At 33.6% G+C, this 23,905-nt stretch overlaps 3 protein-coding genes and 1 long non-coding RNA gene across 5 annotated transcripts in view; 3 read left to right on the top strand and 1 right to left on the bottom strand.

Moving 5' to 3' along the window:
• The first annotated feature begins 79 nt into the window (after window positions 1-79).
• On the top strand, window positions 80-9,606 carry RhoGAP1A (Rho GTPase activating protein at 1A). Of its 2 annotated transcripts, none has more exons than XM_087411295.1 (13): window positions 80-1,176; window positions 1,891-2,380; window positions 2,650-2,887; window positions 3,067-3,346; window positions 3,409-3,588; window positions 3,661-3,876; window positions 4,148-4,267; window positions 4,379-4,623; window positions 4,856-5,120; window positions 5,281-5,563; window positions 5,793-6,063; window positions 6,322-6,493; window positions 6,585-9,606. In XM_087411295.1, the coding sequence occupies exons 1-13, from the start codon at window positions 988-990 to the stop codon at window positions 7,005-7,007; spliced, it is 3,372 nt and encodes a 1,123-aa protein (XP_087267421.1). In that variant the 5' UTR covers window positions 80-987; the 3' UTR covers window positions 7,008-9,606. The 2 variants fall into 2 exon arrangements, with proteins under 2 accessions (XP_087267421.1, XP_011053975.2); XM_011055673.2 differs by having other exon boundaries at window positions 94-677.
• Window positions 9,607-9,777: 171 nt separating this feature from the next.
• Tbh (tyramine beta hydroxylase) lies at window positions 9,778-14,104 on the bottom strand. The gene is made up of 10 exons (XM_011055674.2): window positions 13,964-14,104; window positions 13,249-13,402; window positions 13,022-13,168; window positions 12,030-12,277; window positions 11,694-11,847; window positions 11,374-11,637; window positions 10,847-11,077; window positions 10,583-10,711; window positions 10,272-10,446; window positions 9,778-10,009 (listed from the first exon to the last, which is right to left on the bottom strand). The coding sequence occupies exons 1-10, from the start codon at window positions 14,098-14,100 to the stop codon at window positions 9,864-9,866; spliced, it is 1,785 nt and encodes a 594-aa protein (XP_011053976.1). The 5' UTR covers window positions 14,101-14,104; the 3' UTR covers window positions 9,778-9,863.
• On the top strand, window positions 11,717-15,652 carry LOC147908110 (uncharacterized). Its single transcript, XR_015546713.1, has 2 exons — window positions 11,717-11,853; window positions 12,075-15,652. It is a non-coding gene; the product is annotated as an uncharacterized LOC147908110 (long non-coding RNA).
• A 1,494-nt stretch (window positions 15,653-17,146) lies between these two features.
• lama (phospholipase B domain containing lamina ancestor) overlaps window positions 17,147-23,905 on the top strand; it is a 7,120-nt gene continuing 361 nt past the window's right edge. The window contains exons 1-7 of the mRNA XM_011055676.2: window positions 17,147-17,346; window positions 20,119-20,375; window positions 20,591-20,740; window positions 21,708-21,954; window positions 22,248-22,504; window positions 22,799-23,039; window positions 23,245-23,905. The exon at window positions 23,245-23,905 is cut by the window's right edge and continues 361 nt beyond it. Of these exons, the coding sequence (XP_011053978.1) occupies window positions 20,266-20,375; window positions 20,591-20,740; window positions 21,708-21,954; window positions 22,248-22,504; window positions 22,799-23,039; window positions 23,245-23,889 (1,650 nt within the window). The 5' untranslated portion in view covers window positions 17,147-17,346; window positions 20,119-20,265 and the 3' untranslated portion in view covers window positions 23,890-23,905. The remainder of the gene's footprint in view (window positions 17,347-20,118; window positions 20,376-20,590; window positions 20,741-21,707; window positions 21,955-22,247; window positions 22,505-22,798; window positions 23,040-23,244) is intronic.

Below are 23,905 nucleotides of genomic sequence, written 5' to 3'. Positions count from 1 at the left end.
AAAAATGCCGCGTAATATTCGTAAATTTTGATCATTTTCATCTATTTTAATAGCAATAATATACAAAATTATATACAAAGAAAATGTATATAATTGAGCGAGAAGTTACATCGAACACAGTATAACGGTGGCGGCGTCGGCACGCTAGGAGAGGTGGAGGAGGACAGAAGGTGGGCCATACAGCGGGCGACGGGGATCGGAACGTGACCTACGCAGGAGATGTCGACAAGATGACAGCGGCTGTATGACGACGTTGGTTACGCCGTTGTCCGCCCGACACGACAGAGTCAAGGATACGTGGCTCCGCGCTAGGAAGCGGCAGCTACGGTGAGTGCGGCAAACAAGAAGAGAGAAAGAGAAAGAAGAGCGAGAGACTTGACGTCGTCGTCGTCGTCGTCATCGTCGTCGCCGCCGTCGACGACGGTACTGGTGGTGACAGTGCCGCGCCCCCGTGCGATGCGCACGACGGCGCGGTGAGGAGTGGACGGTGGGATCGTGGGATCCTGAGGAGAACTCGCCGACGAGGAGTGCCGTCGACCCCACGCGCACCCGCGTCCGGAGGCATGAGCGTATTTGGGGACTTCCAGCGTGTCTGGGTGCAGCGGTTCCCGGACAGCGCCTTGCCGGCCGCCTGGGAGGAAGATGTCAGAGCGAACCTGGTCAAACATAAGCAGAAGGTGAGTTTGAGCGCGATGATTCTTTGGGCATCATAGTGCGGATGTATTGCGTCGACGATTGATCGAAGTTGCTAATTTTTATCGATGAATCTTGTCGAGGACCGCAGGTGTGCTTCGACAAATAATTATTGAATGAAAGAATAAGGACGCATGAAATAAGAGTGAAACCTGCAGTTGTATGGTTGGTGATAGTGTCGTAATGTATTCGCCAAGCGTTTATTAGTCACGTGTGAGCGATCTACTGTGTATGCCTGTGTACGTGTCGCAAAAGAGGTTTTATTTCGTTTAATTGACATCCTGGAGGGGTCCGATGATTCATCACGTAGGCCAGAGTGGCCGAGTTTTTATTTTATCAGTCTTTAATCAAGTTCCTGGGAGAACTGGAAATGAATATTTTAAAGTAATAATACAGGTGATTATCATAGAGTCTGGGATTGAAGATGCAACCTTGCGTAACGACTGGGTTATGACTATAGTGAAGTGTCGCAATGTTTACCAGGTATTTATTAGTCAAATCAGAATTTATGCGTGTGTACATAATTCAAGTAGATAGCGAAGAATTCTCTGAAAAAACATTTGAAACGCTGATAAGTATGGAGGAGGAAGTATAGCACAAGGAGAATTTAATTTTTTCGCTTAATAGAAACTTAGTCATGTATAATTCAATTAACACCGTGTTCACATAACTTGATGACTCATCGAATTAATTGTCTGAAATCTGTCAATGACAAAGCACTGTTACATTACGAGTGTCAATGTATTATCATTCTTTTTTAATATTTAAAATGAAATCGTAAACGAATAAGCGAAAGAAGAAACAATAGTAAATATTGACTTCCTGCTTATAACTGTGAATCATTACGGTTATCTCTGTTGTGTTATCGGAACACTGAAAAAAAAAATTGATTATAGTTATTACATTAGATCATCTTAAAAATTCATAGCATTATGTATTATAACTGATTTTTGTTTAAATATTATTAAAAAGATAGTGTGGCTTTATTTATAAAGTAGCAGGAAATATAAATATAATTAAACATAACAATTCTTTTTTTAATATTAAAGTGTTTAAAATAGAATAAAATATTTTTTCATAAGAAATAATCTTAAAATGTAAAATAATTAAATTAATAACGTGCGGGATTTATTTTTTATAAAATTATAGAAATCTTTCGAATATCAAAGCACGCGATATTTTTTTTTGTATATATAGGTGACAGCTTTGAGAGAAGAGCTCGAAAAAGAAGAGTTTTATGTGGAATATTTAGAGAGATTGCTGGCTGATGTCGAGCGACACAAACAGCTGGCTAACAATACCAGCGTGAATACGAATACGTCTGAAATTAAACAGGAAGCGGCGACAGAAACGCAATCTCAACAGGATTCTCAAATATCGGAGAACAGCTTGGCGGACTCTCCGAATTCACCGAGTTCTCAGAACGTGGGACCGTCCGCTCCTACTTTGACGGAACGGGAAGACATCAGCAAGTTTCAAGACAAGTGCGTGTCCGAACTGAGCTCGACTCTCAGCACAGCTGGCAAGCGACCCAAGAGCGAAATACCAAGGAGTCCCGAGAAAGTGCCTGAACTTAGAAGAAACAGTGATCCAGATGTGCCAAGTAATTATGTTACAGTGATTGAAGTTACCGGAAGTTCGAAGAAAGATAAAAATGAGGAATCTCTCAAGGAGGAGGATGAGAAAGGTATTCTCTTTCATATATAAAACATTTTTATTAGCTTTTGGAGTTACATAATCTATATGTAATCATTAAAAGAAAGAAAATTTCAAAAAGTAAAATGAATTTTAATCTTATTATCTCATATAATTTAAAGTTAATAGTTCAATTTGTTTTTAAAATTTTATAAAAATCTATTGTCATCAGTTTTTTTACATCAATTTTATGTATATTATAAATTATTTTATGACACATAAAATTTAAAAAATAATGATTATTATTTGTTCGCTAAATAGACTTAGAAAAGGCTATCAACGAAGATGGCGAAGATGGCGATGCAGAGGCATCGGAGGAGGAGCCTTATTATGATTCAGTAGCCTTGGACCAAACTGGGGAATATGTTTACATTGACGCGCGCGTTCCCACTGTCAACAGTAACAATGGCAATAGCAAAGCGGCAACTCGAAGACCACCTTCTTTGCCAGATTCTCCGGGCAATCAGAGTAATTATGTCAACATCGATTATTTTATACAGTAAGTCGTTTGTCATATCTTATTTTATTTTAACACATTGGATTGGAGCGGAGTACGAGCGTCTTAATTACATTATTTTTTAAGTTATAATGTTAACATTTATTAGTTGAATTCACACGCGAGTACTCCCTTTAAGAGTTAAGATGCGGAATACGTGTAATTGTGTACGTTATCTTCAGACATAGAGCGGCGATGGACAGCGAAGATGAAGAGGGTGCTAGTCCGGCGCCTCCGATCTTGCTGCGAGCTCTCAGCACGGACAATGAAACCGGCAGCAGTGACGCCGAACCGCTAAGTTTAAGCGAGGGTAGCTTGGAATCACCGACTCCGACGACGCCGCGCCGACAAGAAAAAAGCAAGGAGCGCGAGGATGACAGGACATCGATGGTCAAGTGTATCGTGAACTCGGTAGTGGAGAGCGAGGCTGTATATGTGGAATGTTTAACTGTGATGTTACAAGTATGTAACTTGACATTCTAAGTTGTTAAGAATTTATTTACAATGATTTCCTGCCTTTGCAGTATATGAAAGCTATTAGGGCAACTTTAACGACATCTCAACCGGTCATTTCGGAAGAGGAGTTTGGTACGATGTTCTACAAGATCCCGGAACTGCATGCTCTGCATCAGACGTTTCTGGATGGTCTTCGAAAGAAGACGGAGAAGTGGGACAGTAAGACTACTATAGGAGAACAATTTAAGGTAGATATAATTAGAGTAAACAAGACGAGAAAAAGCTGTGGAAAATTGTAACGTTTCATTCATTGATTTCAGATTATGGCCAGTAATATAGGATTATATGGTGCGTTTTTACACAATTACGCTCGCGCGACCGATACTGTGCGACGATGCTCCGCCCATTCCACTCAATTCGGAGAGATTACTAGAGATATAAGACTCAGGGGTTTTCCAAAGGGTCCGGGTTTGTCTCTAGAAGATTTATTACATAAACCAGTTGCTCGAGTGCAAAAGAACGCTTTAGTTTTACATGTAAGTAACTTGTCACACACACACACACACACACACACACACACACACACACACACATATCTACAGCATGTATACATACCCAATATATATAGTAGATTGTATGATTTTTTTACGATCGATAAAATCGTGATAAACTACTATGAATTTCAGATCTGTGCGTGTGCGTATGCGTATGCGTATGCGTGTGCGTGCGCGCGTGTGAAATATATTTCATTGCGTTATAATCTTTTTATCTTATCTTAAATTTTATAGCGATAACTTTTTTGTTCAGGATCTTCTCAAGCATACATCAGTCAACCATGCAGATCATGCACCTTTATCAGAAGCTCTTGCTATGACCAGAAACTTTCTAGATGAATTTAATATCATTCAGACGAAGTCCATGTTTCCGGTACGATTTGTGTAAATTATCCTACACATTATTTTGTATTTTATACATTATGTAACTGTAATTTGTACTATATGTAATTTGTACTATATGATGTTTTTTTTATTTATATAGAGTCACGATAGAGCTCAACGAAGATTGGTAAAAAATTCATTTGTAGTCGAGCTTTCAGACGGTCACAGGAAATTGAGACACCTCTTTCTTTTTAACGACGTGATCGCTTGTGCGAAGTACAAAGCCTCTGGCAGAGATAAATTCACGTTCGAACTGAAGTGGTACGTGCCAGTAGCAGAAGCTGCTGTTACGGAAGACGGCATAGAGCCACGCGAAGCTAGCCCCGCTAATGTGGTAGCTTTAAGGTAAGTACTGTTTTATCTATCATTAATGAAGAGTAGTGCTTTATCAATTATATTATAAAAAATATGCTATCAGATTAGTCATCAATGTTAATTTTAAAGTATACGCTATAAAATAAACCGGTTATCATAATAGATAATCGTTAGTCACCAAAATAAATAGCAATATAATAAGTTATATTAATAAAAAAAATATCTGATTAAATTATAAATAATTTCAAAATTATTTTAATAGATCGCAAGCATGTACAGTACGCGATCAAATTCTATGGGAAGAACGAAACGATGAGAAACGAATCCGACTGGGCGGCAGAGGTTCGGAGAAAAATCGTAAAAAACTCGCCGAACTAGAGGCTCAGCTGGTATTAGCTTCGCCGAACTTAGTCCTTCGCGTGGCGCACAAAAGTCAGCAGAATCGAGTACAAAATTCTTACACTTTCTTCCTGTCCAGCGAATTTGAGCGTTCTCAATGGGTGGAGGCAGTGGAGGCATTACAACAGGTCATTTAATAATCTCTCATTAAGATTATTAGTCAACTAATTAAGGATACGATTAATCAATATATTTCATATATTACAAATATATATTACAGTTTGCTATGCTATTCAATTGTGTGTGTGTGTATCTAATTGAAAAACTTATATTACTGATACTTTATAGGGTGGACAACCTCCAGGGCAGCTGCCATTGTCGATGTATGAACTGCAAGCTTGGGTCACTGCCTGTCGAACGTATTTGCAAACTGATATGGGTAGCTATTTGTTGAGATCAGGACGGGATGAGAGTTTGCTGCTGGGCGATCTTCATTTGACCCTGCTCGGTTTGACTCCACCAGGTTTGGACAGAGTAGGTGATCTCTATATCATTGTAGAAGTTGATAGTTATGGACATTACTTCAAAAGAGCGCGAAGTCGCATCGCCAGAGGTCAAGCTCCGATTTGGGGTGAGAAATCTTCTGTTTTATATTAATGTATAATATAAAATTTTATTTATGTTTAATAAGAAATATAAATTGATATCTATTAAACATAAGTAAAATTATGCTTAAAATTAAATTTTAAAAAAATTAAATTTTTTAATATAATGATCATATATTAAAGTTTTCTATTTTAATTAAATTTAATTAAATTTTTTTACTTCAATTAAATTAAAATTATCTTTCTTTCACACAGGCGAAACTTTTGTAGTAGAGTTGGAGGGAAGCCAGAACGTTAGGATTCTATTGTACGAGGAATGCGGTACACGCTCGGTATTGCGAGGCAAGTGCATTCAGCGATTGAGCAGATCTTGGCTCCAATCTGATCAGGTGGAGAGGTCGCTAAACTTGGGACCTGCGACATTGGACGTAGCATTACGTTTCGTTCCCAGCGAGGTCACTCTGAGACGAGTGCCATCGGCCAAGCCACAGGGCTTATTTGGGGCCAAAATCCAACAAGTTTGCAAGTACGTGTGATTTCATTCAAGTCGAAATAGAAAATTAAAAAGTCGATTGATCTTTTTTCTTTCTCATTGAATTTTTGATTAGGAGAAATTAACTAAATATTCAAATAATAAAAAATCCGTAATTTAAATAAACAGAAAATCTCTTATTTCTTTTTAAGCAAACAGTTTCTCTCGATTTATTTATGAAAATAAATAAGTTCCAAGATATATTTTTTAATTGGATTTGTTAATAATTATTATACTCTCACAATTTTACAGGCGAGAGAAACGCGATGTGCCTTTCATAATAACGGCATGCGTGCGAGAAGTGGAAAGACGTGGTGTTGGCGAGGTAGGTTTGTATCGTGTTTCTGGCTCGGCATCCGATGTGGCAAGGCTACGTAAGTCGTTCGAAAGCAATTCGTACGAAGCAGAGCAGCTACTTAAAGAGGTACATTTGTATTTCTTGTATTTTTCATGTTCGTAGTTAGGCAACAGAATGGTCTCTTATTGTTGATATTTTTGTATGCGAACGTATCTAGGTGGACGTGCACTCGGTAACAGGAGTATTAAAATTGTATCTGCGTGAAATGCCGGAGGCGCTGTTCACCGATGCCCTTTATCCGGCATTCCTGGAGGCCTTTCAAACGGGCGATTTGTCACGGAGTGCCGCTCTGCGTCGAGTTTACGAGAGTTTACCTGCCGTCAACAAAGCGGTGATCGACTTCTTGTTGGCGCACTTGGCACGTGTGAATAAGCACGAGGCACAGAACAAAATGTCACTGCACAATCTCGCTACAGTGTTCGGGCCCACATTACTGCGTCCTGGCACCAGTAACTCACGCAGCGACGCTAAAAGCCGCGATCCTCTCGCTGCCGGTACCGTCGACGTGATGGCACAAGCTGGCATTCTCTACTGCTTCTTGCAGTTACACATGCAACAACAGAACAATCAATCTCTCTAGTCGACAAAGTCCCCTGATTCTGAACGCGATTAAAGTTGCTGTTTAATTTGAAAACAGTAACGCGACCACTTTCTTCCTGATGAAGCAAACGCCGAAAAGACGATGTATGATGGTGTCTGAAGAACAGCCCGATAACTCATCGGTATTGTTATACTTAATCTTACAATCAATTTATTGAATTTAAAAAACGTTTTTGTTTTTACTGTATAATATATATAAATGTTATAATATATTATAATTCATGCTATATAGCATTTATATATATTATATGAAATGAATAATTATATTGTCAAAAAGGGTTTATAATGTTCTACATAAACGAAATTAAACATTTTTCATTTGCGTTAAAACTTTTCATTTGTATTAGATATTTAATGTATTATAAGATTTTCTTTAACAAATTTCAACAAAATGACTGAATTTTTATTATTATTTTTTTGTTAATACATTTGATTAAATTAAAATAATCAATTTCCGTCCTTCAAACACCTGTCAGATATCTTTTTGTATTGTGCGCTAGCACAATAATCTATTCGCATTGTTGATCTTTTTTATAGACGTTAGCATGACGTATCTTTATTCGTGAAGTAGAGTCTGGAAACGTATTAAAGCGAATAGAGTGGCTTTGATGAAACCCTCCATACGAGGATGAAACTCCTATACTCCATACGCGTGCAAAGTAATGTAGCCGAGCTGCTCTTATAGAACGTATATAAAGTATAATATTAACAATAATATATATATATATATGTATATATATTTTATATATATATATATATATATATATATATATATATATATATATACACATATATCTTTTTACTTTTGAGGTTCATAATATATTTTCTACTTCATATTGTCTGAGCGTGACAATGTCGCTCACGCGCAATCAAATTGATGATCTTTCCTGAGATGAGATTTTTTAAATGAAGACGAGCGTGTAATGGTGCAGAAATTTCAGGTGAGAAATTGGCCAAAGAGAGGATTAGATAAGTCAAAGCAAATTGGTAAAAATGTTATATTACATTTGTATATTAAAAGTATTCTGAAAATTTGTAAAGAAAAGAAGAGAGAAAATCGTTAAAGAGTGAGAGTTTTTTAAAGGAGAAATCTAAAAATAATAAATTTTGTATAAAGTTTGAGATTAAAGTTTTTTGAAGCCTGAAATTTGTGTACTGGATATGCAATTTGGCGCATCTGTGCTCTAGAAAATAAGTACTTTTTCACGTGACGTGTGTTCCTAACAGAGAATCTAAATCTTTTTATACGAGCCCTTTTGTATATCCGTTGCAGGAAGCAACCTATCGCCCTTATATGGATACCATATTCTTGTGTACTCATATAATAACATGCATTTTACAAAACATTTATGAGAATAAGAAAAATGGAAAAGGAGAGAAAGAGGAAAAGAGAGAATGGTTTGTTTTTTCTTGAAAATTCTGTGGAATTTAGGGAACGATGTTTCTCATAATGTGCAAAATTTGTTATACATATTTAATGTAATAATCGTCCATTCCATGTGCTCGAGTTCTCTACGAAGAATCGAATTCAATAGATCGAATCTTTGTGCAAAGAAGCTTAGAGTTTTGGCTCAAAAAGACATACGACTGCAAAAGAAAAGCCCTCCTTATCCTGTTAAAGTGGTATTTTTCGACAGTAATTTTGGTTAACGTGAATCCCTCTTTTTATATTATCGTCTAAATGCAGCTTAATAGACGCCAAAGAGAAAGCTACGTTTCCACGTGTATAGAGTGTCCCGAAAATTATAATTCATGAAAAAAATACAATTTTTTTAATGGAAAATGAAAAATGCAGAATATAAACGAATTTAAATTAATAAATTAAAACATGTTTTTCTTAATTTTCAAAATTAATCTTTTCGAAGAGAATATTTGTGAGAAAAAGATTTATATATCTTGAAACTTTTTCGTTTTTTTTTTACAAAATACTGCCAATGTTTTTGGAACGCTCTATATGTAATAGAAGAATATATTATAGTTAACGAAAGACAAAACACAAACACGCGAGTTTGGCGATACAATAACGGAACTCGGTATAGAGTATCTTATGTATTGTGCCAGGCCGTCTACAAAGTTTGCAAAAATGAAAAAAAAAAACAAAGAAAAGAACCAAGTGTGATGAGAGTGTTCGATAAAAACGAAGACATGTAAGAAGTATTAAATTGTTTAGGCTCGAACAAAGGCAACTATTGTATCTCGTGCGTATGAAGGCAACCGCGTGCGTGTTTGTGCTTGTTTGTTTGTATGCGTGTATTATCCCCCCTTTTCCCCGTGTATGTATTATACCGTAAAGAAATACCACATAGATTAAGATTAATTTTGATATCGTCGTTTTTTAAGGAACATTCGCCTTTTTTTGTACATTGATACGAAGTGTAAAAACGTTTCATCGATTATTATTTGTATTATTATTAATATTATTACTCTACATATATATATATGAAACAATTATCGTCACAACTATTTGTTGATTTGATCTAGCTTGTTCGCAGCGAAATGCGTACTGTACTGCCAAAAAGTGAACAAACACTTAAATTGGATAAATATACTGAAGGTTTATAAACTTTTATATCGATCAATTTTTGGGATTTTTTTTTACATCTTGTCTTGATGGGATACTAGTCAAGTTTTAGTTTTACGGAATCCTGTTATAAACATGTAACAAATATTTTAGGAGGCACTACCAAATTTGTGAGAGTAAATATTGCGAGTTTGGAGAAGATTTCGAAGAAGCAACAGGTAACGCTAAATTTGATATGCTGGATTAGTATTATAATTACTTGTGTTTCACATAACAGAATAATAGAATAACTTAAATTTTTAACTTAGTCGTTATTCACATCTGAACCGAAATCTCTTGTTGGATTGAAGTCCCCAGGCAATCTCTGATTGGAGGTGATAAAGGTAATCTAACGGGTGTTGCCGCAATATTATTCCACAGACCAGGTAATCGGGAACCATCGGAGCTGTTACACTGCATCCCTGATGAATTAATTAAGAGTTGATCAGAAGAGAAAGGAAGTAGAGAGAATTATACGATGGGGGAATTGAAGCTTATTGTAGAAAAATACACAGATGTAATAAAAATAATACATCGATAAAAAAATAGTTAAAAATACTTTTTACATCGTTATATTTAATTACAATTAGAAATAAAATTACTAGAATAAAAGAATTGATGAAGTTGTTAATCAAAATAAGTAAAATCCAAAAAATACGTCTGATTTTTAACTATTGATCGAACCTAGAGGCGCAGCTTCATAAAGATCGTGAAGAGCTTCCACGCGAACCTTGGTCCACTCAATGCTCTTATAATTCGCCGAGATACTCTTTTCCGTACTGGTCCCTTGACTTTCCCATTCTCGCATATAACGAAAATACGTTCTTAGTGCATCGTCGCTTATGGCACTTTTGCATACCTAATTGTAACATGGAATTTTATATATTTTAACTAATTAAATGAATATTTTGTTCTAAAGAATCCATGCGAACGAATGAATTTACTCACTTTAATATTTCTTTATTAATTTCTTTTTATTAATAAATTTAATTTACCTCTAATTGCGCGTTGGGATAGTAATGAATATAATTAACGCACATCTCATCGGATATAGCAAAGCCGCCGAGAGTCACGTTATCTCTTTTCATAGTGTTGTAAGTGCATGTAGTAATCAGAGAATCCCCCTGTAAATTATTTAATTTTTAATAAGATTCTCAGTTGTTTGTTGTTATTATTATCTTTAATGTTTGATGTTTGATAATAATAAATTTATTATCTATTTTATTTCTATATTTGTTTACTTTAGTTAATTTTCTTACAGGCAAGATAACCACCGGTTTTGGCAACAATCTGATTTCCTGGAAATGTGTGGAGTAATGATTATCGTAATTCATCGGTGGCAATTCTTCGCCGTTCCTTATATGACGAGTGATAACTTTGGTACCCGTTAAATGAGTATGCAGTTGAGAGCCGAAAACGCGAATGCCACTTTGAGGCAATCCGACTCCGGTGCATTCCGTTATACAGTGACCGGATAGCATAAAGGCTTCCTAAATAACACTTGATTTTATTAAATTTCCTGCTCCATCTCTTTTTTAAAAAGAGATTTACAAAATTGTAAACATAAATTAAAGCTAAATGAATGAGTTTTGAATCAATTTAATTGGAGACTTTAATTAAGACTTTCTGTGAAATAAAAAGTATGCATTTATTTAAATAATTTTTATGTATAGAATATTTGTATAAATGTAAAATTATAATACGAACTTTGTTGCGTAGATTTAACTATTTTATTACATGTATTAGCATAAATTTCTCAAAAATTACAATCAATTAGTTTTTTCACCTGTTGCGGAGGTATGGCCATCTTATCGGTGTACTCGAGACCGAGCTCAATAACACCGGCGTCGTATTTCCTGAGTGTTTTAGTGAGAATAAATCGAATTCCGGAAGAGTCGATAGCGCCTTGGTGCAACTCGGGATTATTGTAATGTACCTCCAACATGACATGTGGATTGAAATCAGCTCCGCCGATGGCTAAACCAGCTTCTTCCGGATATATAAACGCATCAGCACCCATCGCCCATGCTGCCAACACCTTCTTGCAAATCTAAATGATTTAAAATGAGTATCACTGCGCATTTATCATTTGAAGAAGACAATCACCTGCGTTTTTTCGGGTCTATCTGCTCCGTCACAAGGTCCATCGTACATTGGCACTTCTAAATCCACAGGTCCGGCGCAATGAAAGATTTCCATGTGGTGTACAAGATGTTCATTACCCGCTTGGATAGCAGGACCAAATTGTAGGATATGATGCCTACCGGTAAATATTTTTCTTTATTTATATCTTTATATATTTATATTTATTAAATCTTTAGAATTAAAAGATCCAATTTTGATAAAAGCATTAATAAAGAATCTAGATAGAGTTAATGATGAATATAAAAGACATTAGTATACAGGTATTTCATCAATTTATTATGTACATCTAATACGCACTTCTGTCTTAATGCTGACGGCAACTTATGCACACGGCACCAATAGGTAGTCTCCTTCTTTGGCACTTGAACCCGATGAGCGAGTAACTCGAGCTGCCAGGCATTCGTGGGGAACTTGGGCTTTTTATGGGACACCCTGTGAAGCTCCGTACGAGACATACCCGATGCTTTCGCATCTGATATCTCGAGACCAGCCAAGGACGACAACGGTCCACGACCGCGAAGCCATACTAGGTGCGTTGTGCCTCTCTATAGAAACGAATATTTTATTTCAAACAATAGAACAATAGGGCAAATGAGAGTCAAGCGCTAGAGTTGTGCATAAGTTAAAATTCACAATATAGTGTTATTGTTAACTTATTAAATTAATTTCAGATTACGAATAACAATTCGCCGAATACGATTTTAGGCCGGGATTCATAGTTAGATCTTATTTAAGACTTTCTTAAGTTCTATTTTGAGATGTCATGAACCAATCAGAGGACTGCATTAGCGATTTAAGACATTACTTAAGACGGTCTTGAAATAAGAACCGACTATAAATACCGTCCTGGTGAAAATTTTTCTCAGAATTTTTCATATAATTTTTTTAGAATTTCTATATACTTTTATAATATTTTTTTTATACGAATTGGAACACTTTTTAGAAAATCTATATTTTTTCTCAGAATTTTTCATATATGTTAATTATGACATATCATAAAATTTCTAAGATTTTTGGTAAGTATAATTTCTGATAAAATGTTATAAAATCTAAAAAATTTAAAAATATTTTTTTTTAAATTTATAGGATGAGAAATCTGAGAATATTTCAGAATTCACATTTATGAAAAATTTTGATAGAAGATGTAAACTTTCCGAATATTTCTGAGTATTTCTGAAAAATATCCCAATTTGTATAAAAATTATAAGAAAAATTTTCACCAGGGCGGCCATAGACTTTTGAAGTTTCGCAAGTTTTTCAAGTTACGTAGATACGTAAATCATACTCACTTCAATGATATAATCATGCTCATCGCAAGTATCGAATTTGCGGGAGAATGTGAATTTCGTGATATTACCGCGTCTTCTCCACGCAAAGTTATCGCAGTCTTGCTGGGTGTCCAGATGTAATTTCCCGTCAACATCCGCCCACGAATCCTGCCGATTATTGACAAGGATAAAATCAATCTTTCATATGTAATTCGATTTAATATATTTTATATCATCGCATATTTTACTTGAAAGTGAATTTGTTGGTGCCAGTCGGACCATAAAACACAGTAATCAGCTGGTTTTAATTCTCCGTAGTCGGAAAATCCGATCGCGAACCAGCTGCTATCATTACCGACAAAATGAACTTCTGCGATCACCTGCTTGTTCATTAGATCCACTCTAAAAAGCAACGGCAAAAAAAAATTTGAGAAAAAAATTTCTAGAAATTATAACAATATAAATAAAAAAAGGAGAATTTAGAGTGTACCGTTGCTGCCGTATTAAAATTAGGAAAACCGTATTATACAACAATTAATAGGAGTTTTTCCCAATTTCAACACAGAAATCTGCTAACAAAAATTTCTAGACTTGGTTGTTATACAAGTACGAATCGATCACATTTTGTTTGGGCCGTGTACAGATTTTTAAGTATGAATTAACTTTCGATTTCGCGCAATAAATCTTGTAACGATTACCCGATATTTTACACGCATAATACTATCGTTGATTTAATCATATTTGTGTAATCATATCTGTATAGGTTGAAGTTAATTATAATAAAGATATTGTAATAAGACAAGACAATAAATATAACGACATATAGCTTTTAAGTAAGAAAATTGAAAAATGAATAAATCATACACTCGCATGGACAGCTTACGTATAAGTTCCAAAATAATTAAAATCATATCCGTTTTTGCCAACAATTGTAATTGCAATCGATCTTGTTCAAAATCGCACCTCCAATGAAAAGTCACCTCCGAACCCAGTGGAATCGTATGCACCGCGTTTCTAGCTAAATTTGCATCCATCGAAGAATCACGTTGAGACCAACCCGAATGGATGCTCGCGAGAGTGATTAACAGAAACAACATCATTGTTAACGTAATTAAATCTTCTTTAAATCTCCCTACGAAGCGATTCAGCGAGTAAACTCGCCGAGCTTCAGCTTCAATTTGGATTTTTATTAACTCGACTCGGATTTTATATCGAATTTAGTCTGATTTCTTTAATATCATTTACGAGATTTATGAAGTTGTACTACGGAGTCCGCAAAGGATGAATCTGCACTGAGGATCCTTCCTGTGTGAACTTTCGTATCTCGCAGGATTCCACTTGCGGAATGACGCAGGATGCGCAAGCTCGAAGGGAATAGTTTGCAGATCACAGCTTCTCGCACTTTATCGAGATCGTTTATATACCTAATCGTTATTTGTTTTAATTCATTAAAAAAATAGAAGGAAATGTTATACAGACTTTATAATGCAAATTTTATTTATTATATTAAATAAAATATACATATATATATACATAATACACTTATTTATTACATTAAATATTTGTATTCTGCTTGCATTATATACGTTCTCCAAAAAATTAAGACAATTTATAATTTGTTTAATGTAAGTAATTTTTTTATAGTTATTACAATATGATAGAGAAGAATACAGATATACAAAAATTTTTACGTTTTTTTAAGATGAATTAGTTTTATTGAATTATTTACTGTAATCATGAATTTTAATCCGTTTCTATTTTAAACATTCTAAAGTGCTGTAATCCATAATGCAAATATGTAATCTAGAGAGATGACATTTTGAACAATTACATAAATATATAAATATATAAATATTCATTTCAAACGACACACCAAGATGAACTGACATATTAATCCGAGGAATGATTTGTTTTAATTTATATCTTATGAAAATTGTGAACCAATGTTTGTGAACTTCTTTGTTTCCCGTTGAGCGTATTGATTACTGTATTTCTGTCAATCCGACTTACTTTCAACGATGTATTATATTCTATTTTTTCGCTGAAGACTCCAAAATGAGCCGAAACAATAAATATACAATAAATGAAGACAACCGCCAACACCTGAGTATTATCTGCATCTCATAACTCTTCGCTCTTACATAAGCGTTAGACTCTCATTAGCCTTGTTCTGAATTTCTAATTATTGTTTTTTTGATGAGATTTTGATTTCAAATTAAAATTAATTTATAATAATCTCATCTTAAGTTGATTAGATAGATAACGATTATTTCCAATAATTTGATTGATAAAAAAAGAAGGGAATTATCAATTGTCAATTTAGAGCGTGTTTTATATATATACATATATTGGATGTTTCTCCGAAAAATTCACAAAAGAGTCTTCGATTCTTAATTGTTTGCAATTTGAAAGCCAAATATCTTAATTATTATTTTGTTATAAATTATTAATAATTACCATTTAGGAGATTTATATTATGTTTATGTTATACTCTGTACACACACACACATACGCATAGACACGCGCGCGCACACACACACACACACACACACACACACACACACACACACACACACAAATTTATTATTAATTTCCATTTAAATTTCAGGAATAATTTTCTATATAATTTGAACATAAGTAAATAAAGAAAAATTGATTTCAGATCGATCGAAGAATCTACGACTTAGAATTAAGAAAGGTCTCTTAGATTCTGTTAGGTCTCACTATCCTATGTGAAAAAAGGGAGAATGTCTTCATATACGAATATATTTCGAGGAACTTATATTGCATTCCATTTGTGGAGCGTGCCTTGTGACCGAACTGCAATCAAGAAATTCCGCGGGACTTATTGCGGCCGAGACTCTTTATATTACGCATTATTAATGGAAACAATTTATGCGAGACAAATTTTAAGAATGACAATCGTGAAGATATTTTTTTCTCTAATCAACATTATATCTGCTACGCAAGTAATCAATGAAATGTGCAAACACTTTCATATTAAAATAATTATCATTAAATTGTAGACTATTAATGCAAAATTCCTGAGAAATGTATTTCGAAAATTTTAGTGTTGCGAAATACTCATAAGCTAAGCACTTCGTAAATTTAATAGTATTAAAATAACATGATTTTTACATAAAAAATATATTTCAGTTTTTTTTTGCAAGATAGAATTTGTAACATTTTCAAAGATGAGTATTTAAACTTGAGGAAACTCTTTAATTTTTATCTTTAATGTAATCAATGGAATCTGCGTTTCAAATATTGTTGATAATCGCTTCGTCATGACGCGCCTATGAAGCGCCTACGGCGAAACAGCTGCCCTCGTTCAACAATTAAGGCTCTCAATTAAAATCAATCATAGCTCATAAAATTGCTATTCGCAGTAAACAACTTATATTTTAAATAATAGATATGACAACTTGGATCTGAAGAGAAATTGGATCTGATCCATGAAGTCGCACATTGATAAAATTTGTTATGTTTCCTATCTTTCATTATGAACCCATTTCATATATATTTAAAGGAATTTATTTTTATTATATCACGCACACAATTAGAGATTTTAATTTTATAATCTTCTGTGTAAAAATATTAAAATATTATCTATTATTGAAAAATTAATACATAAGAAACATTTTATGTTTTCTATAAAAAAAATATCACAAATGTATATAATGTATTTAAATGTAAATTAATGTAAATGTTTATAATGTATTTATAATGTATTTATAATTTCTTTACTTAACTTCTGTATTATTGTGAAAATAAGCTTTTTTGAAATTATTGCATTGTATACTGTCTGAACTTTTTATGTTAAGTTTTTCCTAACGTTTGCATTCTGCTGCATCGACATAAAAATTATTGTAAATTTTAAGAAGTTATTCGCTCAATCGTTGTATTTTTTAAAAATATTTCTCAGTCATGCTTAAATTGAAATCAATGGTCGATCGGTGCAGTTTCTCGAGATTCTTCATATAACTTCTATGGGTCTATTCAGACATCTTTTTTGTACTCTCTATTCAACTTTAGTCATCGCTTTGACTTCAATGTCAAGACCCTGACGCGGCCCAACGACACGGCTTATAGTGGGGCGAATTGATGATGACGAGAAGACGGAGAGGAAAGGAAATGGAAATACTGACTGCCAGCTGGCGACGAGTCCGTCGGCACTGTCGGCAGTCAGGAAAGACGAGCGTTCGCGCTTGGATTGGAGTGTCGGAGCGACCAGTCCAAAGACTTATAGATCCTACATATGCGTGAGGAATGTAATCCGTGCCCGATGACCCATCCGTTACCCGTGTACGACGCGCTGCAATTCAGACTGCCAAATTTCATCCAGGGTGAGTGAACGAGCGAGCGAATAATGAATGAGTCATACAAAAGCCACGTGGGTTTCCATCACATGGCGAAATCAGCGATTCTACAAAGATGGGATTCCCGTGCTGAAACGCGCGAAAATAATCCTTGTCGAAAATTAGTGGAATATGTTTTTTTAGAATTATAGGAAAAATTGAATTTAATAAATTCAAATCGATTGTGAGAGATGATTGTTTAATAACGAAATGCTTTGTAATATTTCTATGATGAGTAACAAATCTCTTTACTTTCAACAGTTGAAAAATTTTCTAAGGAATGCATTATCTGTTTCTTTGGGTTTAGGATTTTTGTTAGTCGATTAATTAATTAATTGATTTGACCAATTATAAATTATTTTAATTAAAAATTTGAAAGATTGTGTACACATTAAAAGGTATTCAAAATGTAAGATGTAGTAAAAATGTAGATATAGCAAAACTATTTATTAATTCACTTTATCAAAGTAATTTTCATTTCACGATGTTATCACAATGTTTATTCATGTCTTACTCATGCTGTTTTTCCGGGATTTTTGTGTATTCCGATATGCAGATTCTTATGTATTTCCGTGATGCGGAAGCATTTGAATACGTAATATTTATTCACACGTCGATAATATCGTTTATATGATATGTTGTATGCATCGACGTGCGCGAAGTTGCTCTATCTGTTGCGCAACGAAGATTTCGATGCTTCACTTTTTTTTGTAAACTTTCTGTTATCAGTAACTAAAAAAAATTAGATTAGAAGGTTGCTGTTGAGTCAACGAAAATTCATGAAATTTTTCGTATTTTTTAACGAGCAAATCAATAGAATATTCTTTAATATCTTACACTTAATTTGTTTTAAATATCAAGTGATCTAAAGTTTCTAAAAAAATTACAGAAGTATATTAATACATTATATACACAAATCATTATATAAAATGTTATAAAAATTTGATTTTTTTAATGTTAATTTCGAAAGTTGATTATATATTTTTTAAGTCTAATATATAAAATTATAGATATTTAAATATCATCATTATTCTTGTGGATGACGAAATAATAATTGTTCCATCAATAATTATTAGAAAAAAGCGGAATAATAATTAACAATATAATTAGCGAATAATTAATAATACTTCATTGTTGGATTTTTTACAAATTGAGAGGAAATAATTAGCTACTTCATATCAAATTCTTATTTGTTTGCACAAAATTTTAAAACAATTTAATAACTGTATTGTGTTTGCAAAAAATTTTATTTATTATAATATGTAAAATGTTGCATTTATATACATGTATATAAGAGAATAATTTCTTTTGCACTGGTGGAAGGATTGAATATTTGATACATTACTGTGATAAGTGTACAGCACTTTTTCCTGATAACGAGAACGTCTCCGCAAATCGTTATCTGTTAAAAATTCTGTAAAATTTGTACGTTTCATAAAATTTTCTTCATGACGGTAAATTAATTCAGAATGAGACATTTGCACGTTTATTTATACTTTGTGATGAGATAAACGTTGAGACATCGTTCTCCGATTTTAGAATGCTGCATCACTTCTTTTTTTTATGGAAATTTATTTTATGTGAAAATTATATTATCGTGCGATATGTATACGGTTGAAAAAAACTGTGTTAAATGGTGGCGAGTATTTTATCGTATAATTTTTTGAATATTTATCTATTCTGACGCTAAGTCAGTACGACTAAAGTTCATACGAAACGAAGCGATAAGTGTTAACAAAACCCGATGACGCGTAAAATACTATTTACGGAGTATTTTGCAAAAGTTGCAAACTACGACGTTTTGAGAACAGATATCTCGTTTGTGATAGAATACATATGTGTGGGTAGATAATAATTATTTTTGAAAATGTTACTTGATGCACTCATTTTTGTTTCGTATTATCTTATACCTTTACGCTTTCGATTCGTATGATTCTAATTAAGTTAAATCTTGTATGCGACTGGAATTTTTCCAACGAGGAAAACAGCTTGTTTTATGAGTTCAATTATATTCCGTATAAACGCCACTTATAATCTGTTGAAAGTTGAAATGATATGATGCGATTTTAACGTGAAAAAAAGATTTCGTTATCACATATCGCGAGAAACGCAAATTTAGTTAGGGGAGATAAATGATTATGCAATATGTCACGTTACAATAGTATTGGTAAAATAATTAGTAAGTGAATGACAATATTCTTTGGAGAGTCTAATCTTAAGTGATAATGAGTCAGTCTTATCCTTCATCTTCCATTTATAAGTAAGTAATCTGACAGCCATTCCTTATCTTTTCGATGAATTATCCATGAATTATTGTCTTATTATCGAATTTTCACGTTCATCGATGAATACACTTATCGCAAAACATGAAATCTGAATTATCAAATTATACGAAACGTCAGTTTTACACAATTGACTTATTATTTCTGAGAAAATTAAATATATAAAATATATTTGCGTTATTATACTCTTCCTTATTTTCCTTACTTTCATAAATTATAAATTTATGGAAAAAGCAGAAGCATTCGATTATAGGAGATTACAATTTTCTATATATTTCGATGTATTATCAAAATGAAAAGACGCTTAAATATTCCATTCCTGGAAATTTATATTAAGATCGACATAGATCGATACGTTGACAGGTGCATTGCATACATGATAGATTTAAAATAAAAATTAGATAGAATATAACTTCGAATAGAAATTAAATAGAAGAGAATAGCTAAATAAAATTTATACATTTCTATATTGTTGCAGGGACAGGAAGGAAAGTGCAGCGGACAATTTTTGAAGAAACGCCATAGAAAGCCTGTGGTGGATTAGGCGTCGGTAATCGATGGGTTGAGAACGCTCTTTGCTATTTTTTTCTTTTTGTTATCAAGGTGTGTAGCTTACCTATGAGCCATGCTGAAGGTAGTCGGAGCCTCGTGGCTGCAAACGCGCATCTCCACTTATATCCTCGTCGCCGTCGCTCTTCTTGGCATTGGCACCATTATCCTCGGCGAATTTGGACTGTTAGTCGACATTGATTTTTTAAATTTTTCTAACAATTAAATAATCAAGTCCATTGAGAATAGAATTTTCAACATGTATTCTCGCTGTCGAACAAACACAAATATAACATAACGTTTGCATTGACTGCAGATTGTACTTTTAAATTTAAAGAATATTATAAAATTTCAGTTAATAAAATTTAAATAAATTTTTCTAAACAGTAATGCTTTTGCAGTGTTGAAAAAGATGGAACTTATTCGGCTACTGTATCGTGGAATCACAAAGGAGGATATCGCATCGACTTTTGGGGTCAAGGTAACGATCTCGCTGATGTGCGACTGAATGCTGCTCGCGCCTATTACAAGACCGGCATATTCGAATCTGGGTAGGTCAATGTCATTGAGTAGAAGAAATATGCAGTCATGTTTCTGTAGAGATTCTACAGTGAGAGCAAAAAGTATTTGTATAAGGAAATTTGTTATAAAAAAAAGTCTTATTTGTAGAAAATAAATATTAATTAGCAATTTTATACAATGAATACATTCTGTTCTAAAATAAACAAACAAGCTTATAATACTTTTTGAGCATTCAAACAATACAATTTTTAATTTTCGCTTATTTTTCAGATGATATATTTTGTATAATTAATACACATCTTTTGGTATATATAATTTTAAGAAACATACAGTCTATTTTTTTATATATTCAATAAATTGTTAATTATCCAACAAGAAATAATCGTCAATTAAATGTCGAATCGGCGTCAAATTGATGTTAAAATCATTATATTTAATATATTGATTCGACATCAATTTGATGACTTATTCTCGCTGGAGTATTTACTTTTTAAAAATAAAATTAAAAAAAAATATTTTCTCCGTACGAATATTTTTTGCATTCACTGTATATATTTGTGAAAGAATACAAAACTCCAAAACAGGTTTTTTTTTTATTTAAATTTATTTGGAGAGAATCGCAATAATTTTGATTTATTTTGCATTAATAATATATGTATATGTATATGTGTGTATATATATATATATATATATATATATATATATATATATATATATATAGTGTGTGTGTGTGTGTGTGTGTGTGTGTATTTTCAATAAATTTAATTTTGTGTGATTGAACCGATTGGATACATAGATCTGGTAACAGACATGTAGCAGTTCTTTTCCTGGATGACTCTGACATATATACATCTTGTAAACAACCATATAAATATCTTCGATATGTAAATCAAAATCCATAAAAACTATACATCCGCTTTATATTTACAAATCAGAATATTCTGCAGATTTTATATGTGATGTGTAATTAAAATAAGCACTGCGGATATATTCCAGATGGTCTATCATCGAAATAGAAACGTCATCGAAGTATCCGGACACCGTGCAGGCTTATGCGGCCGGTTTGTTAGAGGGTAGTTTGACATGGCAAATAATCCATCATCATTGGTATAATACCGTCAACGTTGTTTGTGAGAAATGGGCATACGAATGCCAGAAATTGATGCGATTCCTTCATGAAAACACTATTATTGTCCGCGAACGTGCCGAGCGCTTAGCACCCACGGATCCATTCTGGCACATGGTAAATAGAAATTTAAATTGAAGATTAAAATATATGAAATATTTCATATTTTAAAAATATTTTTAAAATATATGAAATATTCAATAAAATGTTTGATACGTAGATTTACTTTTCTTTGTATTAAAGATTTTGAGTGTGTATTTACTTTTATTGCTTTTAAAGGAAAAAAAGAACCAGTCAGTAATTGCACATGTTCTCAATATATTGCATAGATATTAAAAGAGTGTTTCAAATTCATTTTCGCGATTTCATGCGAAGATACGTTGTAAATCGTCATTATTTTTACATCACAGGTGCGGCTGTTCTATGTTCAATTGGATGGTCTGGAGGCTGGCTGGAAATTCGCGGTTCGTCGCAGTCGGCAAACAGTGGAAATGAACAAGGAACATTTCCTCTGGCTGGCAATGGCTGCAGATCTACCGGATCTCGAGCGAACGCTAAACAGTTCCGAATCCTATCATGATCACATCAAAGGCATGATTTTCCTGAAAAGCCTATCCCGTGAAGGACTTGATCCATTGGTAGCTATTGGACATACCACTGCTGCACCGTAAGTTATCGTTATTCCGTATGTATATGTACTTCCAATAATAAATGTGGTTTATGTGAAAAAAATCAAATCAAGGTAATTAAAAAGGAAATTGATTTAAAATATAATCAAAATAATTGAAAAGAATTTAATTTAAAACATAAAAGTACTTATGTAAAGATTGTTTTTATATCAAAATATCATTCGCAATTTTTATGTTTTTTCGCTGCAAGGAAGATCGAATGTAGGTATCCTATTAATAAATAAAAATGTTTCTTAATCATGATTTGTATCGAGCTATTGTTTTTCTTACAGATACGCTAAAATGCTGAGATTATTAAAAAAATATACTTTTGGCTATCATGTTCTGCCGATTTTAAAAACCTCTGCGCCAATTCCAAGCAGATCTATTATAATGTCATCTTATCCTGGTGCTCTGTCATCTCACGACGAGTTCTATTGGCTTCAAGGAGAGAATCGCGAAATGATTATCGCTGGAACGCCAATGACAGACACTAATAGCAGTCTGTGGAATTTTATGAAAGCAAAGAATCAGGTGAATAAAGTTTTTTACATTTTGCTTTTTATAATTTTAACTAATTACAGATATATACATATATGTCAAAAGATATTTATATAAAACAATTTACGATATGATAAAATATGAAATGATATAAATTTTGAATCAATTTCTGTTGTCTATTATTATTTTGGAACATAATCGTATTAAAAATCAATAAGTTAATTTCCTTCTTCCACAGGTAATGTCATCCGTAAGAGTAATGGCGGCGAATCGTCTAGCAATAAACGGACGTTCCTGGTCTCGTAACATGTCATTGCAAAATGGTACTGATACAACGCGGCAATGGGTCATTTTAGAACCGCGTGATAACGTCGTCTGTCTTGTCGAGCAATTGCCGGGGCTTATTCAAATAACGGATGTCAGCAAGCAGATCGTCAACACTAACGTACTTTGGGTCATTGGTGAAGTTCATCTTCCCAAAATCAACATGATAATTAACGAAAACGAGGAAGGGAATGACGATATGACAAAAAAAGAGCTAGCCGCAAGACTACAGAGCAACATTACTACGACGGAACACTTTAGGAGGTTGATGCGAGGATACAGTCACGAGAAGTTTATCATTAAAAATGAGGATCCGGTACAGATTTTAACTAATAGAGGAGACCTGGAGAAAGTTGATTTACCATTCGGTATAATCGACACGAAAATCATCCTGGCCGATGATGACGGTGTGAAAAGTTTTGAAGTCACTTCCGGACCGAGTATGCTGGACTCCACGCAGCCTTTCCAATGGTCGACTACTTTCCCCAACGTCTCGCATATAGGTCAGCCCGATATTTTCAATTTCGACAGCGTTACTCCTCTATGGGTTTGGCTTTGAGTCGTGAGAGATTATC

The sequence above is a fragment of the Acromyrmex echinatior genome, chromosome 11 (assembly GCF_024713525.1).
Source record: "Acromyrmex echinatior isolate Ae372 chromosome 11, ASM2471352v2, whole genome shotgun sequence".
NCBI lineage: Eukaryota > Metazoa > Arthropoda > Insecta > Hymenoptera > Formicidae > Acromyrmex > Acromyrmex echinatior.
The sequence above is the reverse complement of the archived record's forward strand: the minus strand, read 5'-3'. Positions and strand labels throughout refer to the sequence as shown.